This window comes from Semicossyphus pulcher, unplaced genomic scaffold (assembly GCF_022749685.1).
Source record: "Semicossyphus pulcher isolate SPU_LCO1_2020_fin unplaced genomic scaffold, fSemPul1.0.p SCAF_2, whole genome shotgun sequence".
NCBI lineage: Eukaryota > Metazoa > Chordata > Actinopteri > Labriformes > Labridae > Semicossyphus > Semicossyphus pulcher.
The window spans coordinates 21,041,869-21,061,326 of NW_027211693.1; the positions used below are offsets into that span (position 1 = coordinate 21,041,869).

Consider the following 19,458-nt stretch of genomic DNA (forward strand, 5'->3'; position numbering starts at 1 on the left):
CTCTAGAAGCCTAAAGGGTGACTTACATTATCACAGGCTCTATGTAGTTTGGCACTTCAATAACACTGTATACATTCTGCTAATAGATCGAGATGCTGCTGACTTATTTGAGTCAAACTTAATACATCTTTTATATTCATGTGGGTGTTTTTAGCTCAAAACAGAGGCCGGAATTTAACCATTGTATCCTTGGGAGTATTTCCACCGGAGCGGGAGAGGGGTGAAGTCTGAGTTGGGCTCCTCCACTTGCTGTAGCTAAAGCTGGGGATGCTTCCCGTTCGGCTGTGCTGAGGTGGGAAGAAGCTGGGGAAGTGAACAGGAGGAAAGACGAGCACGACAGGCTTCAGCACCTCCTGAGGAGCTTTACGGGGACGGACGACTGGGGCCAGAGGGGAGGCAGCAGCAGGAGGAGGGGCAGGATGCAGAGTGGTGCAGGAAGTTGTAGTTTTAAATACAGGGGTGAAGCTTTTCTTGGGTGTGCTGTTTAGTGGTTTGGACAAGGAGGGGCAGCTGGAGCTTTCTTGTTTGGAGGAAGAGAAGGGGCTGGATGTAGTGTTCTTTGAGGCCTGCAAGCGCAGTGCTTTGGCTCTTCCTTAAGGACACAAACAAAGAGAGAGAGGTCAGAGGGAGAGGACCGGATGTTTACAGAAAGCATTGGATGAGGAACACATACTGACTTAAGATATGGAGGTGAAGCAATCATGCCTACCTTGTGATGACTGCCGCCTGTTAGTAAATTCCTGATGTCCACACAAAGTATCACTGCTGCTGCTCTTGGTCTCTTGGTTTTTGGATTGAACGCTGACGGACAGGTTGGGCTGAGAGTTGCGAACATGGTTCGTTTTCGTCATCCTGTTGGTTTGTCCATGCGGCTCTTTTCTGGGCAGCTGGTTGGAGCCGATCCTGTCCAGTAAGCCTTTGGCATTTGCCCTGAGAAGCACTTCGTGTGGTGCCTCTTTGACGACTGGCTCCGGCTGTTGAAAAGAGACAAAGGAGTATCTCTTAGTTTCTCTGACATCCACAAATATTGTCTTTACAGACAGGCCTCCAGGTAGCAGATGAGCCTAGGAACTAACAGATCACACACTCATTGGTTATTATCTAAAATTTGTGACTATATTAAATGAGACGTCAAACACATTATGCTGATGCAGCACTTTATCAACCCTAAAAAGTACCGAACCTAATATCCATTGTTAAAGCAATAAGGAACAGCCCATAGCACACTGACATTAAATCATGTATACTAAAATACATGTTTGACCTCACACAAAATACAAGTCATAATCTATGTGCTGTACGCCATACGTAATGTTAGTAAAGGAAACGAGGCTAGGAGAGAAGGAGAGGGCCACCATGTCCTTGCTGCTGGCTGCAGGGTCACCTGCTGTCTCAGCAGCAGCCCACACAGCAGCCGACTGCTCCCCTTTAACGCCTGAATTATTCACAAGCACTGTGTGCACTACTGGGACATCCAGCTTGTGTGCCTTTAAGTGTGTATTCTGTTTTTAAGTGTTTGCATGCTCTTAAATGCAAATGCATACCTGTTTGTGCACGTTATCTGTAATTCTTCACACAGGTGTGTGTGCATATGTACTGTAAAGTGTGCATGGGCAAACGTGGAGTGTGCCCGTACCTGCAAGTGTTGACACTCTGTGCACACAGGTAAACATGCTTCAGAAGCTGCGCTGTAATGCAGTCTTTGGTGGACGCCCTGAACTTCATTGACGCTAACTCATACAGACAGGGGGCGCTGAATTATTCAACAGGCACTCTCCCTCGTCTTTCTTTCTTCCCCCTCACCTCTGTAAATCTCACTTCTTCTCCATCTTCACTAAGAAACTGTGCCATACCCTGTTAATCTTCCTTAAACACTTTGGCAAACTAAGCAGCCGCATCATACCCTAACGCTGAACCCATTGTTCTTCAATACTTGTGCTAAACTTAAGAAATTCACACCTTAAACAGTAACAAAGAGAAAGTGAAAAGTGTAGGGTTCTGAATCCACTCTAAATATAGCTTAAATTCCTTCTTCAGAGGTTGGGGTATTTAGAGGGAAGTCCACCTGTAATGTGCTCTGCTTCCTCTAGAAATGAGGTCAGAAGGACATCACTTGACTGTCTTTATTGTCCCCAGCTGTTTCAGTGTGGAGGGCTCATAAATGAACTTTACAGGGGCTGCTATCACGTTCGATGTAAGCCAGACAGCATTCAAACACTTATATAATTGCTATTTTTACGGCGCTTTTCAGAGTGCCACAATAACTTTTGATTAGCTGAGTTTATTGAAGCTAGGAAGAAAAAAAAATCCTGTTTGAGGCACCATTACAGCAGTTTGATTATCTTTTCATTCCTATCTGTGGAGGTATAAAACATGATGGATGATCAGAGAGGAGCAGGAGCTACGGTGAGAGAGAGCTCCGTCACACCCGGTGGGGGTAAAATGGCTTAATAACCTCCGCACCGGCATCATAAGCGTAAAGAAGATTTCATAATGTGAGGAGTATGTCGTAAACGTGGCTGTGGTGGAGATTATGAGGGTGTGGGGAAACCCGGTCACAGAGAATGTAAAAGACACGCTGATGCACCTTTACCAACAAATTACAACCGTAGCCAATGACAGCTGGGCTTACCTGCTGTAGCAGTCTTACTTAATGACCACAAATTCACATTCATTCACACTCACCCCACCACTTTCTCCACAGACACTTTAAACTTTCTTTTTTGGTTGCTGATTAGACGCCTGAACCTGTGACCCAGCAGTCTCATTTCTCACGTCTTCTCTGCTTTTTTTCTGCCTTCAGGGTTTGACCAAGCACCTGCCACAGCCTGTCATGCTCACTGTCTATTGATCTCCAATGGGTTCCCAGTTTACCTCCACTTTCCACTGCAAACCAATTGGGTTAAAATGTTTAATTATCTATTCATCTAATTGGAATGAATGACCTTTTATAGCCCAAGACGGTCTTTTGCGATTTCAGATGTGTGTGAGCTTCCTTTATCGTTTTTATGCTGAACAATATGTTTGTATAATATATATATATATATATATATATACACATCTAATATGGTTCCCGAGAGAGCCATGTGTTGTGCCTTTTCTTTCATGCAGTTGTTTGACCTTAGAATGTGAATGTATTGTTTATTGGCCTTAAGAATGTGATTTAAACCTTCTTGTGAGTTGGGTCTCTCAAACAGCCCCTTGGGTCTGACACAAAGTACATGTTTAATTTTGGTTGCTTCATTGTCTCTTTTTCCTTCTCAGAGACTGAGCTAAGCCCCGCCTACATCTTTTGTTCCGGCTGTTTTTTTTCCCTGCAACCCAATCTTAACCAAAAACTCACTCTGGTAAGTTTTACAGCGTTTTTGTGAAGAGTGTGTGTATAATTGTATGTATGCATGTGTATAAGAAACATATGTCAAGACATATTTTCTCTTTGCAGCACATTAAACACTGCACAGTCAGCCACATATCCCTCTGGTATGATACTGTGAAGAACCATGCTCAGGACCATGACAACTGTTAGTACTTCCTGTCATTTTAGATGAGACATGGTGCCAGTGCCAGATGCTAAATGAGCTAAATTAGTCCCTGCTCAGTCCACCAGAAGGAGGTTCTGCAGAGACTTTTGAAGAAATAAAATTATGATATAGGCCGAGACCACTTGTCAGAGAGCTTGGCATTTCAATATAAAAGTTGAAGCAAGTACTAAACCTCCAGTGGAGGCCACGCCTAGAAAGTCTGCACAATAGAAAATAGCACATTTGACATTAAGCCATGGTGGTTGCTTTTCAGTCACTGATACTTTCTTCTGGTTAAACTTAATAAAATATTAAGTTGCTAAATTGACCCTAGACTTCCTGTGGTAGATAAGTCTAGTGCTGTGATCAATAATAAATGCAACTTTGTTTGTCAATTAATCTGTGTTAACCACTGCTTTGCTCTGCGTGAGTGATCTTTACCTCTCTGCACAGAACAGCCAGAAAGCAACCGTTGCTCTGTGCTGAGGGCTCTAGTATGAAGAAGGGCTCCGTTTGCTCTGGACCCTTGGCTTGCTCAGGATTGCTGAACGGGGAGGGACTAAGCCTAGATGAAACACACAAACATAAAAACATAGTATGCAAAAATAAACATAGAGGCAGAAGCTCAAAACACAAGCCACATTATGTAGGTGAGTAAATGCATATACTTTTGCGTGCCACTGAGATCCATACCAGTAATAATGCTTGTGTTTTATTTATGCTAGCCTGAGGCATTGCCAGCACACCAAGGCAGCTCACTGCAGAGAGGCGCCAGTCTTGGTATATTCAAGTATAGAGGAATTGTTAACTTCAGGAAGTCTTTTAACCACACAAACACACACACAAACAATTGAAAAAAAAAATAAAGTGTGTGTATGAGAGGGCAAGCTGTCTGTAAACCTTTTTATCTGCCCTTTTCACAGCATTTAGAGACATAAAATGGCAACTTTGATTATATTTTCACCGAATCCCCTTCAGTCTCTGCCTAAGGTGTGCTGAGCCTTTGACAGAAGCCCCTCTGAAGGGAGACCGACAAACAACCCAGCAGGCTGACAGACAGCGAGGTAAACAAAGCAAGAAAGACAAGGACAGAGACAGATGCAGAGCATGCAGCGGGGCACTGAGGTTCTGCGGAGACTGAGGCTGACCTGAAGGTTGCTTGCCTTGGCTCCCCCTCCTGCTCGGAGCGGGCCTGGGCTTGCTCCAGGGCTCTCCTCACCACCGCCTCGTTCTCATCAGTGTATGACGAACAGGTGGAGTAAATAACTGCCAAAACCTTAGGAACTAGAGAAAAATGTGCACATTGTATCATACTGTATGTATGTAAATGTGTTGCAACCATCTTGTACTTGTAAATGTTATAAATGAAAATGAATCGGAAACATCTGTGATGAATGTGGCAGCTTCGTTGACATAAGACCTCTTACCACTTAAAACAAGCTCATATCATCATTTAAAGCAGCACACAGACAACTGATCACACATTTTCTTCTTCTCATTTTATTTTAAATGTGTTTATTCAGACTGAGTCATCCCCCTGATTAAGCGCCCGCTTTGAAGAAATGGGGGCTTGAATATGAATATTTTTGTGCTGTTTTCGTATGAACACGGCTCATCTTACTCGTCTGCTCCTGGCTCGTTGATTTGTGAAGCTATCGGCTGTTTCATTTCCTTCATTTGAGCTTTGATTTCTTTCTGGCTCAGTAATTACAGCCAGACAGAAACAATTAAGAGCAGGCCTATAACAAATAAAAACCTGCTCGGATGTGACAAATAGGCTCCAAACTAATGTGAAATAATGCTTATAAGGAGGTGGAACTTAGTAGGAACACATGACGACTGAGGCTTGAGGCATTTGTCATTTATACGTCCGGTTCTACAAGACATCCACCTCAAAATTGGGACACTAAAGGCTGCGGAGGTGTGTTTGTAACCGTCTGTGTGAGCATTTATCTGTGCACGTGCCTATGTGGAGATGCTAAAATGAGACCATCGACTCAACTAAGCTGGTGCACTCAATACACACCCACCATTAATTAACAATCCTATTAGAAAGTATCTACAGAGGCAAAAATGTAGACGAGAGTCGATCGATGGCAGCGTGATTAAAGCAGCTGGTTTTCATCACTAACAGAAAGACTGTACCTGCTCGATGAGCATGACCCAGAACAACACTGAAAGAGGAGCACCGCGGACTGCTGTTAATGAGTGTGGCTCATGGATGGTGTTAAGGAATAAAATACAACATCTAACTAAGCAGCAAAGCATTGACTGCAGAGTAGAACTTTTACATCTGCCGGAATATAATATGATGTTTTGACAAAGTATTTCCCCCAGTTCTAAATACTGTGTGCAATACAAAACAGTATCACTAATCACTTGTTTAAAATATGCGAGGAATGCTGCATCAGACTGTGGCTGGCTGGTGCAAAGCAACATTAGCATTTCTAATTAAGACTCAGACGATCTCCCAGGGACACCACAGGCTCCCGTCTAATGGTATACCAGATTAGATCATTAGGAAGTGTAAGCTTCATTGTGTCAGAGAGGTGAGAGAGGCTTTGCACTTGAGACTGAGTTCATACAGTGTGTGTCTGCGTGTCTGTGTGCATGTCAGCATTGGAGCAGGTGGTTCAACACTCACACTTCAAGGCATGATCAATATCCTTCCTCTGCTGGGCTACCAGAGCTTCCAGTTTGCTTTGGGCTATGGAGTCCTGGGATAAGTCCTGCAGCAGATCTGTATCTGAGAAAGTGAAGCAGCGTTTCAAAAGAGCAAAGTTGCAGTAAAATGTTTGGATGGAACAGAAGATTTAATAACGTAATGAGACCTCTGTGACAAAGACGTTAAATATCAAAGTCTGATTTTATACTTTCGGACTTTGCATTCACAGAACAGAGTTTGAGTGCTCAACATCACACAGAATGAACTCACATTGGTTGAGTGTACAGTACACACATTTGCCATCTGTGGTATTTTTCAGTGTGGACACAACAGAGCATAATAAAGCCGAGGCTACAAGATGTAGTTCCTAAATGTACCTCCATTCTCTTGCAGTATGAATTCAACCGGGTTGCTGACAGCAGACACAGAACACTTTGGGGTCAAGAGGATAACGCGCACCTTCTGGAGTCGCTTATCACCACCGTTCAAAGCCTGGAAGTCCTCTGGTATCAGCTTCACATCTGAGCAAAATGCACATAGAGTTTAAGTAATAGTTAATAACGACAAACACACCTTAGTGCATAAAGTCTGTTCAAAAAATCCCACTGTATTTCTTTGTAGAAAGAAAACCTGCCTGAGGGCGTCATTTATAATTATACAAATCTCAATTTGTCACATGTGCTAATTGTTTCCCTAATGACTCACGGAGGTGGCAGCCACTACCAGCATGTAATATTTACATACAGCTGAGAGTCTCAGCAGACGTTGTCTGCTTTTATTGCCTGCATACAAGAGTCTCTGAGGATTCGCTGACAACAACACCCACCCATTTTTCAACCATGTTTTGTTCTGTTTGAAACTCTCTCAAAATTGTATAAATACTCCCAAACCTTGTTGTATTTATCTGCTCAAAAAGTCTACCAATATTTAATGACATTTAGTCACTTTACTTTTATTTCTCCATTTGCTTGCAAACAGAGCGGTCACTTTGGAAACATAGTGGACCAGTTCATACACTCTCTTTCATCAAACTAAATGACACATAAAGACAAAGATAGCTGATGGAGTCGATGAAAAGAAAGACAGTAAAAAGACATCTGTCTTTCTACTTCCATCTGCACCTCCTCTTTTGTCTCTCACACAAAGACACACACAGACCGCACTTATCCATTTGATGCCTACTCTTGCAGCCCATGTCGTTGACAGCCTGCTGTAGGTCCTCCCTCTGAGAGTTCGTACGGCCACTGACACAAACGTAGACTGTGGAATGGTCGTTGCTGTCGGCTTTATGTTTCTCTGCGATAAGGGAGGCGGTGTGGGAGACAGTGAGGCCAGAGAAGCAGCCCACCATAAGAACATCTCCTTCCCCTGGTTGCTCGGAGCACACTGCATGTGGGCCTAGGCTGCAAGATTTGTCCTAAAGAGACATTGAGTGAATGAATTAGTTTTTGCATTAGACCACCACACAACACTTTTAGATTCAGGTTTCTAATCATTACACATAACATAAGAGGGGAGAAACTAGGTGTAAAAGTTAAGCGCTGTATGAGAATTGTAAATCGAATTAAAGCAGGAGAAGGAGGAGAGTTTTGAGCAGCTGCTGCAAAGAGTAACAGTGCAGTCAGATTACACAAAGATGTCCTTCAATCAATGGGGTCCCGTCTGAAAATAGTGCTGAATGTATTCCTGAAGGACCACTGGGATGGCTTGAGTTTCTTTAGTTAGTATCCAGATCACAAGGTCTGTCAGGAAAGACAAACCAGTGAGGAGAAGAACAAGGACATTGGGAAAGACAGGAAAGGGAGAGAGAATGCGTGATGGAGGCTCATAAAATAGAGAGAGGCAGAGGTGATAAATTAAGCAGCAGTGCTGAATATTTGATTAAATTTGGCTGCAAAATCTGATTTAATTGTGCTGTGCTGCTGCGTGCTGCTTACAGTTTGTATGGCAGCTTGACTTTAATGGAGTAGAAATTAAATGATTAAACCGCGCGCCCCCTCCCAGACTGGAGAAATCTTTATGGCTCAGAGTGAAGTATGGCTAGATGAGAGGAAGTGGTGTGAAATATTTGTATCTGGGCAAACTAATCTCAGCTGGCATATGGGATCTCAGTCTTATAATCAATTCGAGTAAGTCCATTACCAAAGTGAAATTATAAATATCAGAGATTGATGGGGCTGAATACATTTCAGCTCCCATATCAAAGTCTATAGAAAGGAGGCTTCTCCCGTCAGAAACCTCTACTCTCTGTGCAGCTCGTACCTGGATGATGAGTTTGTGGTTGCTAAGCAGCTCAGTGGAGTACAGCTGAGCCCTCAGCTGAGCAGGGAATACCAGTACATCCCCGCAGTGGGGATCCTGGCAGAAAGTCTGGCCCTCCAGCTGCCCAATCGATTTCACCCACAAGAAGCCTGCCGTCTTCAGCGCACTTTGGACCTCATCGGGGCTGAAAGCAAAGAGGAGGAGAGCGGATTAGTGAAAGCCCAAGAGGAGGGATGAAGTTAAGGAGGGAAGGAGGTGAGAGGTGGGAGAAAGAGGAGGACTGTCATCATAGATAATAATAATGTAGAATTGCTATGTGGCCTTTTAGAGGACTTTAATCGTGAAATGTGCGGTAAAAGCAATTGAGAAATACACACATCACACACACACACACCTACAGACACACACACACACCACTAGTCCCAACAGGTGACCTTTACAGTCCTAGAGCTTGCTGAGGGTTGTTGCTGATTGAATCTGTCCACAGCAGCAGGATTTACACCTAACTGAATCAGCCTGTCGGGGAGCGTACAAGAACACGCATTAACACACACACCCACCGACATACACATAACAGACATACACGTACACACACATAGTCCAATGGTTTAATTGGATGTCAGCTGGGCACCTGGCCCATAAAACATTGGGCTGCACCCCAAGTTAAAGGTCTATGGGTAGATTAAGGTGTGTGTGTGTAGTCTTGTACGCACACATATATGCTTACAGTGCAGTCCTGTGTTTATGCTCAGGTGTGCACGCACAGGTAGATGTTATCTGTCCCTTTGAATGGGGGAGAGAGGGGTGTGTGTGTTCACCTGCTCTTGCGTGTGTTCACCCATGCATAAAGCGGAAGGCTGCTCGACCTTTCCTGCTTCCTCTTCACACTCTCCGGCAGAATACATTCGATGGATAAGAGGTCATGTTTGATCCTGCAGCGGGCCAAAGAGGCTGCCAGCTTGGTTTTACACCTACGTACAACACATACAAAGGAAAAGGGTTTTTATTATCTATATTTCTTCTCCAATGTGTCCTTCTGTATAAAATCCCACCCCTTTTTTTTGGTCTATTCGTCTTTGTTACTTTTTGTTCCCTTACCTGAGGAGGTAGTTTTCCGCATCTCTGACTTCCTGTATGATCTCCTCCTCTCCCTGGCGTTCCCGTGGGAGAAACTTTCTATCCTGGAAGTCATACAGCATGACGGCAATAAGGCTCATCTGATCGTCTGGCTAGAGAAAAACAAGAAGTACAGTTAATTGGTGACATCAATTTTAACAAGAGAACAATGGAAGAGGAGGAAGAAGGACGGAGGCTGAATTATTATTTTTATAGCATGACTAAGACACAAGACAAGACAAAAGTAATTTTCAATTGTTAATAGTGTACTGGTGATGGCTCTATTTTTCTTACAAACCTAAGGGATGTAAATCAGTGGTAATATTATAATAATTTATAGACTGAAAATCTCTCTAGCTCAAAGTTGTCCTGCCATGCCCCCACCACTGCCACTTAATTACACATAGAAGACAACCTAAGTTATGTCTCCGCTTCTTCTCCTCTACAATCATCTCTCTCCCTTCGGCTCTCTACCCTCTCTCTTATTCTTGTCCTTCTCTCTCTGATTCCCTCTCCACCTTTCCGTCTCTAATAGTGGGAGGGCACCAGCAGCTTTAGTGGCAGATGGCATTCCACAGCAGCAACAGCTTGCAACATCCTCACGACTGGGCTAATGGGCCGAGACGACGCTAGGATGCTGATAGGGTTTATGCTGCAGCTAAGGAATTAGCCAGCACTAAATATTCATTCAAGGGGCTTTTAATTTCATTTTTGGAAAGGTCAGTTTCAGAGACAGGTTGTGGAGCTCCACTTTCCCTCTCTTATGACTCCACCTCAAGTTACACTTGCCCTTAAACAAGGTTAAACCCTTGGGTGTGGGAAAATTCCCAGTCATTAAGTTGCCAGGCAACTGTGCCCCATGGCGGGAAACAGGCCTACAGTAAACATGCGGGCTGTGTTTAGTCGCCTCATGTGCAGGTCGATTGCATGAGGAATTAACTGGGTCTGATTTTGCTTTGACATAGGTTTAATTTTATTGCACAACTATAAGCTGGGGTAATCATCATGTTAGTGTTGATGCTAAGCTTCTAAATGCTAGATGGTAAAGTGGGCAAGGGTTATATTCAAGTGAGAGGGCTTACACTTGTACAATACATAAGATGAATATATGCCTGTGTACCTCGTATCCTTGCCCCACATCTATATTGCCACTCAGGCTATTCCACTCCTCCACTGCATTAAGGCCTCATTTTCTCCCTCCATTGTGATCAAATGTGCCTCAGGCTCTTTTAGCATGCAAGTCTATCTATATCTTCATTTTTCACTCTCGTTTTTTTCACAATACCCTCATGTAAGCCCCCCCTTCCTTTCCCCTCTCAACCACCTCTTTCTCCTTTCTCTATCAAGGTTGAACTTTATAGATGCCAGCGGTGTAAAAGGAGGTGAGAGTGAGTTCTAAAGACTGTCTCATTGTGTCTGGGCTTTATTGTCTCGCCAGAGGGATGCAGAATAACGACCTGCCACCGACGCGCAGGGAGAGCCATTCATTTCACCGCGGGCCATATTTCACAAGGCTACAGTGGGAGTGCACTGTATGTGTTTTTGTTGTAATTCTCTGCAAACACATTCACTTGTATTAATGTGTCTGCATATATTTGGTAGAGATTGGTTGTCCGCCATCTGTACACTCCGTGACAGCTATGTTTTCTTGCTCACCACTTCTTGCTGTCATTACTCTTCTCCTCTAGCAGCTTCTTGCACGCATACTAGCTCCGTGTTTTATCACCAACACTGTTAGAGAAGCAGCTAGCAACCCTCCTCATTCCACAGCTTCTTTTATGTGCCGTGTTAAAAGTAGGGCAAAAAGTACATGCCAATCTCCTCCTGAGGATACCTCTTCATTTTAGCAGCAGAGCGTTTTTCTCTCACACAGCCCCATGTTCACGGCTGTGCTGGGAATCGCTCTATTACGACTACACAGCATCGCCTTAGTCTCACTAATAATATTCAGCTTGTTGCTTGAGGACAGAAGCAGGATAGACACTCTGCAGAATAAAGACGCCACATGCAAACACACTGCCCCCAGGTTGTTACGACATTTATAACCATCATTAATTAATGGGATGTTTTGTTTGAGAAAAGCAATAAAGGAAGAGGAAAATGCAGGCAACCGCTGTCACAAAGTAGCTTTTAGATGTGTTACTCCAAAGGGAGCGATCGTCATTGATTAGGGTGGGGAATATAAAAGACACAAGGTGCGATGTGAGTTGATGAAAGGAGTGTATCAGTGTACTACATCAATATTACTGTTCCTGATTAGAGGTCTAGACAACAGAACAAAGACTTTGTGGTGTATGAACGACAGGACATGCATTTTGGAGAGTTAAACACTGTCAGAAGTGAAAACAGCGCATGGTAAACACAGTGATAAACAAGGTACACTCCAAAACTCAAGTCTAGCTATTCTCAGAATCAAAAGGACTTTGATTGACAGCAGCGATTTGAAAGTAACAGATGGGCCTCTCATTGCAACATACACAAAGAGATTCAGCATGTTTTCTCCTCTTTACTACTGTGTTTAAAAATACTGCACCTGTGCTCCTTACCATTTGCTGAGAGAGGTAAAAGCAGCTGTCAACCATGATGTCCTCCAGCAGCTCTTGATCTGTGCCGAAACAAAGTTAAACAGCGTTAGGTAGAAGGATGGAACTGTAGTAATGGGAATTTCCATTACTAATTATGTGTCTGAGTAATATTGATGCATATTAGCGCCATCTTTTATATCAGCATCTAATTATCCCTTGAAACCAATACCGACTCTTTCATTTCGAGGAGGAGAAAAAAGGCACAGAAGAAATGACTCCTAACCATTAACTGTTAAATATATGCTGCAAAAGGACGAATCCATATCTAATGAGGAGAACGTGCCTGGAAAAAAAAGGGGGAAAGAGATTAAGACGAAGAGCAAGAGAGGCTCCTAGAGGCACCCTCAGTGATCATGATTTAATTTGGAAGGATAATTCAATTAGATGAGGGGGGTAAATTTCCCGTGATTAAACGCTTATTTGGTGCTTAATTAGAGGTAATCTGATCCTTCATTCGCCCAATTTCTTTCATTTATTGTGTCTGTGGTGAGTGGGCGTGTGAAATCGAAAGACTAATGACATTAATGACATCCAAAGTAATAAACAGTAACATCTAAACACCATTAGTGTGATATAACACGCATGTATTTCATACCAGACAGCACTGTGGGTACAAGTCTCGTTATCTAAGTTGTTTTATTCAACTTGTTACTTACAGATGAGGAGAACACGATCGTCCTATTTTACACATTTAAATCTCACAGATACAGGATTTATCATAGACGGGTAATTGGTTCCATTTTTTTCTCTGTGACCTTCTCTTTAAAATCCAGGCAGCTGAAAAGGGTAAGTATGAACCGCTAAGTGGCGAGAGCTGCCTGTCAGGTATCACCACATGGTTTAAAAAGATATTTATCTCCAAGTCTGCCTTGTCATATCATGAAGGCAGCAACTGTCTCGCCTGCCAACAGGATGCTTTCTTTCATAAATATTCAGAAAAACAAATACAGAGATATGTCTTTCTTTCCCATCTGTGAACAGTGGGCTCTCCTTTGTAATGTGAGGTGGATTGAAAGACGCTATCGCTATCCTCTTTATCGCGCTAGGATTAAAGAACAGCTGCAACTGAAGCCACTGTGCAGGTACAGTGTTTGCTCATTATACACGGGAAATGGGGAAAATTTCTCCAACGTGAAAGTGTTTCAGATGAGAAATAGCCTCTTTAAGTTACTGCAGAGATGTGAACAAAAGGCGGAAATGAGGTGCAGGTGTTCAAACCTACAGTGTTAACATTGATATGCATGTGCAGGAAGTGTAAACCGCATGTGTGGTCGCTTTCTTGGTTGATTCTTATTCTTGACAGGCCGCCTCTTAAGCTGCAAATAGGTAAGCTCAGGTTAGAGCTCGGCCACTGAGACACCACGGAAACCTCAGACACTGCTGTTAGCTTATCAGGACATCATCACAAATCATGGCAACAGTGCTTTGGGTCTCAGCCAAATGCACACTGTTTAGAAAGCGTGTAGGGCGGGACAAAACACATGAATCTGCGTGCAGTCGCATGCACATGTACACACACAAACAGCCAGGTAGAGAAGTAAAGGTCTGCATGTGAAAGAGCTTATCTTTACTCTAACAAATGCATTTCATCAGCAGGGCTCTAATTTATAGCAGCCACAGGTCAATGCGGGTTTATAATAGTGGCCATTACTGCAGAAGGTCTTAAAGATAAGCGCTGTAGAGATAACCACTCAGTGCACACAGCAGCACAGACCCCAGAGGGAACCATGATGGTCGGGTCTGTAGAGGTCATAGTCTTTCGCATGCTATAAATCACACACAGCAGGTTGAGTAAAACACACAAAAATTCAGCTATAAATCACTTACAGCAGACATATTTACTCAGCAGACGCAGAATTTCTCAAATCAGACACCTAACCAGTGACTTAGATTGAAAAAAAATGCTTGAAAATTTGTCCTACACCAGCAGGGGGCGCTACTCAAGACCTGTGTTGAGGTTGTGTGTTTTGTGGCTTCCATCCAGGTATTACACAATGAGCAGTGACTGATGGTGACTGTAGTCAAACAGACCCTTTGTGAAAGAGCCAGACCTGAACCCGGGCTCCTCTTCTTTCGGCTCGCTCTTTGTCTCACACCGTTCTGCATCAGCACACCCGGTTGCACATTAATCTAACAGACGACCAGCCAAAAAAAAAAAAAAGGTACGTGCCATGAGTTATACAATCACCTTTCGACTAAATGGCAAATCTATCTCACATATTATATTCTAACTACCTGGACGATTTAATAATTGCTGAGCTATACTGGTGCTAACTGCCCTGACCGTGGTCAAGGACGAAAAAGCCTTTCCCTCAAGCTTTGAATCCAGCCAAACACAAAGTGGTCCAAAGAACCTTTCTCGTCGCGCACAGAGAATACAGCAGCCACAGTCATTTGACAAGGGCGTCTGGCAGGCTGGTTGGACAGTATGGACAATGAGGCAGAAACACTCAGAGGAGTAGCCACTGGAAACAAAGACGGATGCAGGAAAGGAGGGGGAGAGGGGGAGGGGTCTGAGGGGACTTTTGTAGCTAGCAACAAGGTCGACTAAATTTTTCCTCGTAAAAATTGCCAAAAAAAACGGCATTGCATAACAACTGAGAGCACAAGGCATGAGTCGACAAGAAATGAAACCCTGACAACATAAAGTGCCTCTAGGTCAGTGATGAAGCGGGCAGTCAGTCAGATAAGAATGAAAGGCTTTTTAAAGAGACAGGAGAGGTCAGAGACAAAGAAAAGCCCTGAAGATATAAAAACAAGATGGAGTTAAGTGAAGGAGGAGAGGAAGAAAAGAGAAAAGAGCTTTACTGCTAATATTACTCAATTGGGCTACGTCTTCCTTTATAAAATGTCAAATGTACACCAGGGAAAACATCCACCATCTCCCCCTCCATATTTTAGTATTGACTGACAATGACAGCATCAGACAACTCTGTGTCCTCAGCCACCGCCATGGAGCTTACAGGGCGACTTTTTGTTTTAAGCAGATAAGAGTTATAATCACACGATCAATACATGAGCTCATTGGCATTTTGCTCTGTGCATTTTTTCGCTGCTGAAGCATTTCTTCTTTAGCTTAACAACCGACCTCAGCTCGATTTTGGATCAGTCATTCCAAGGCGGTGCACGAATGATGTGTTTTGTGTGTCTGTGTCTGTGTGTGTGTGCGTATGTGGGACGACCAGCACGGGTGTGTGTGTCATGAGCAAATCAATTTCTGCACCAAAAGTGAGGCAGTTCGTGGGAGGAGGAAAAGCAGAGATTAACATTGGCTTCCAGGCTGTGTCATTTCATCTGCAACCAATTTCCTCGCACAGCCAGCGTGAGGGAATCGAACATGTGAGCAAAATGCGTATGTGATGGGGGCAATCGTGTCTCTCTCTAACATAAACAATCAGTGCAGGGTCGCTCTGGTTGTGTTACGATGATGTACTGTCAGCATGTGGTTCAAAGGAAACAGAATTCACTAAATGCTGCTTTGAAAACACGTAAAGATCAGGAATAATGCAACCAGTGCAGGTGTCTGCCTATAATCCTTTAAGCTACTCCATGATGGCTTTTTTTAGCGCCTCATTTCTTTAAGTTATCTCTGTTGAAGTCCCCCACCAGCTGAAACTCAACAAACTCATTTTAGAAAATCCAGATGTGGGGGATGGGAGTCAAAGAGAGGAGCTGCACCAAGACAGCGCTGATAGGACAAAGAATATTTGTCTTTTAAATAAGCTCTGAATAAAAGAGGGATTCAGTTTAACAAGACATACTGTATATTGTATTTGTATTATGCTCCAGAAGACCATTTTTCTTTATATGTAGAGCTAAAGTAAAAGTAAACGCAAATTATTCACTATGGTTAGAGTACAGGCATCATGTTTTATCCCTTTCCCACCAAAATTAGCATGTTGACGCAGGTTTTTCAGGCCCGGAAAGACCCGCTAATAAATGCTGATTGTCTCTTTTCCCATTGCCACTGGAGTATACTCTTTTCTGCTGCGTCACCGTCTGATGTCACAAACGCGTAGGAAACAGGGTTAGTAAACAGTGAAGATGTTACACGCTCACAAATTTGGAATGATGTCCGTGCAGATCTGGGACGGAGACGAGCGGAATTTGTAGCTGAGATGACGAGGACACGCAAAAGTTACGGAGCATAGCATCTCGCCGGAAAGGGGGCGGAGATCAGCGTGTCGAAACAGGTTTTGTGTTGCTATCATTGCTGATCTGAGCCGAGGCGGGTCTACTGCAGAGTCGTTTGACCCAGGTCTGAATGCCAGTTGTAACCTTTCCCATTAAGCAAAAAAGCCGGGTGTTAGCGGTGTTAGTTTTTGACCAGTGGGAAAGCGGCTTTAGAGAAAGGGTGATAAATGAGAACAATGTCCCCGCAAGTTCTCTCTTATTATCCTCAGCAATCCACTCGATTTCACCTTGTAATGTAAGTACTATGACCTACAGCTGTAAAACTAATGTAGGTTATTGCAACAAGGCACGGGGGCTTGTGATGATGGATATTACGAGGTGATCAGCATTAATTGAGGGACATGTAGGCTCGAGGCTTATCCAAGTTCGGCGGATGGATAGTGAGAAAGAACAAAATCATTTGTGGCTACGGGGGTGTTCCCGCTCCCTGACCTCTCCATCCACTAAAAACGCATAAATCGATTCCAGCCATCTTCCCGGCACTGACAGTTGGCTCACCTCTCCTCCCTTATCGCTATGGTGATTACACAGCCCTGTGACTTCAGCCAACAGGACCCCACCCTAGTCCCAGATAACAGATTATGGGACAAATTGATTTGTAGCATCACACAGTATTCCCACTGGTTTTTCAAGGTTTTTTTTTTCTCTTCTACTTGCCCTTCATCAATCAATCTATATCCAATTCTACCTGACAATTAACTTCCCCAGGGATATTCATTCTCATTTCAACTGCCTGTCTGTTTGCCCAGGATCACACAGGTTTCACTTGTAATTGAATATACCTAAAACTAGTCAAAATAGGCATTGCCAAGAATCCCTTTGCTGATGTCTTCACTCTAAAGTTGCCAAAACACTTAACATAAATGTATAAAGTGTGTGGATATGTACATAAATTAACAAATCCTACCCGTCCTCACTCACATTTTAGTGTGTTGAAGGCCAGCTCGTAAGCTGCACGTTGCATGTCCTCATCTTTGACTTCAGGTAATGGGAGCCCTCTTTCTATGCCATAATTCACCAACCGCTGAGCAGCAGGCTTCTCCAGGTGGATATTCTGGAAGATGACGGATGCCAGCAGGTAAACTGTGTCTGCAAAGCCCAGCTGAGCTTGTCCGGTGGTCTGGAGCTCTGCAGGAACAGCAGGGGCACCATCGCCCGCTGGGTTATCAAGAGGAGTCTGGTCCTTGCTGTTTGCACTCTTGAAAGCAGCCTTTTTTGTCTTGCATGTGGAAGAGCGATTGGGCCAACCCGGGATATTTTTATTTTTCACCATAATCCCAGAGACTTGCTTTATCTTAGACACCTGAAAACATGTGATAAAATCCTTTAGTTGAAGACTTAAATAATACAAATATCGCTCACAGACAAGATATGTAAGTAAGAGTTTTGGTGCTCTATATTTTAGGGATGCAAAATATTTTTCGGCACGTTATCAGTATCTTCAGATCATGGCTTCAGAATGACATATCGGCATCGGCAGATAAGTAATTCTTCTGCTGATATTTTCCACCAATAAAAAAATACTTTAATTATGCCTAAATGCTCAATGATTCCATAAAAAGCTTGCAATGCTAAAACATTAACTGGGTGTGAGTGTGCCTGTGCTCTAGGGCTGAATGATTTTGAAAAAATATCGAATTGCGGTTATTTTGACTTTTGACTTGCAATTTCGATATGATTTGCAATATATGGAATAAAGGGAATGATAATTGGATGGGATGGTTTCTCTAAAATTTTGATTAATTGTTCAGCCCTAGCGTGCACTGCATGCTTAAAGATGGTGCAAAATGTCTGCTGTCTGGCAGTTTTTCAAAGTTTCCGAAACGGACAGCAAGATTGATTCCATTTTATGTATTTGTTCTGTAATAGCTTTGCCCTAGTTGTGGCTATTATCAGGATTGTCCAGGAAGAGCATCATCCAAGCCTGTCCAAGTTGTATGAATTTCTATGTGAAAGAAAATGTTGCATACAAATAAATATGGCATTTTGTACATAACCTAAGTTTAAGTACTTTTCTTATATTGCCCAGTGAATGTGTACATTTTAAAAAGCACTCTGTTCTGCACGTGGGCCACTACAATAAGAGTAGGCATATCAATTTTACTATCCACCATCAGCAAAAAGGGTTTGAAAATACCTATATTGGCAAAATTGGGTGGTATAACAAACAAACAAAGTATGTTATGAAGAAATACAGTCTAAGCTAACCTTTTTTCTATGGTGTAATCATTTCAAATAAGACTATGTTTTATATGGGTTATATTTATCTTTGCTTTGTTTAGGTTAGCAGGACATTTGGCCTAAGTAAATGTAAGTTAACGTCACTTTAACCGAAGTAAGTATTAAATAGGGTACAAACTAGACCGGCTTAATAGTTTGCTTATAGGCTACAACTAAATAAAACTCACACTTTGTTAAAGAAGTTAAGTAAAGTAAAGGCAAATTACATAAAAAGTTAACGTTACATTTTCGTAATTATTGGTTGAAATTAATAGTTATTTAGCATTAGCTTACTAACCACGTCGTTGATGTACATAATCTTTTGTCAATAAAAAAAACATTTTAAAGTAGCTGTCTGCTAGCAGTGGTACAGCAGATAAGATTTCGGTGAGACAATGTTACCTAATTATGAGAAGATTGTCCTGTTTCCTCTCTGCTCGTTTCCGTTCCTCTTCATGTCTAACGGTGCAAACGTCGTTTAACGGTCTGCTGTTGGTTTCGTTAACCTTGACTCGACGCAAACTTTTAACTGCCAATAAACTCCCCACTGTAAATCTGGTCTGTTATGAGGCGAGGGGCGTCTCTACAGATGTTGTTCCTGCAACCCACTATTTCTGCCCCTAAATCTCTTTAAAGTTGATAGATAGAAAAGCGTTTAGGTCTTTAGATATACAGGTCGTCTCGACTTGAAAATAAACTTTCTAAATGTCTGTCAACATTGTGGAGCCTTTTTGGATTAGCGTTCTTCCATCACCATGGCACCCGCATGCTAATTTGAAGGTCCTGCTCTTCACGGATCAAGAATTAATCTCCTTAGCTCTGGATGTCCTCTGTGTCTATCTGGAACAACGTGGGCTTGTTAAAGTTTTACAGTGCATTATGTCAAACGAAAGCT

At 42.9% G+C, this 19,458-nt stretch overlaps 1 protein-coding gene across 1 annotated transcript; it reads right to left on the reverse strand.

Moving 5' to 3' along the window:
* Window positions 1–155: 155 nt before the first annotated feature.
* Window positions 156–19,049, reverse strand: LOC138598765 (putative methyltransferase NSUN7). The gene is made up of 13 exons (XM_069670615.1): window positions 18,966–19,049; window positions 17,265–17,646; window positions 12,111–12,169; window positions 9,547–9,677; window positions 9,267–9,419; window positions 8,449–8,632; window positions 7,369–7,603; window positions 6,564–6,707; window positions 6,166–6,267; window positions 4,670–4,805; window positions 3,963–4,086; window positions 710–974; window positions 156–592 (listed from the first exon to the last, which is right to left on the reverse strand). The coding sequence occupies exons 2-13, from the start codon at window positions 17,614–17,616 to the stop codon at window positions 156–158; spliced, it is 2,322 nt and encodes a 773-aa protein (XP_069526716.1). The 5' UTR covers window positions 17,617–17,646; window positions 18,966–19,049.
* Window positions 19,050–19,458: the final 409 nt, after the last annotated feature.

Bases quoted from the DNA above. Each gene is read 5' to 3' on its own strand.
- LOC138598765 (XM_069670615.1), bottom strand. From the start codon at position 17,616: ATGGTGAAAAATAAAAATATCCCGGGTTGGCCCAATCGCTCTTCCACA. The intron at 9,678-12,110 runs GTAAGGAGCACA...GTTTTTCTCTAG, and splicing joins TTTACCTCTCTCAGCAAATG to CCAGACGATCAGATGAGCCT. The intron at 593-709 runs GTAGGCATGATT...TGTGTCCTTAAG, and splicing joins CAGGCGGCAGTCATCACAAG to GAAGAGCCAAAGCACTGCGC.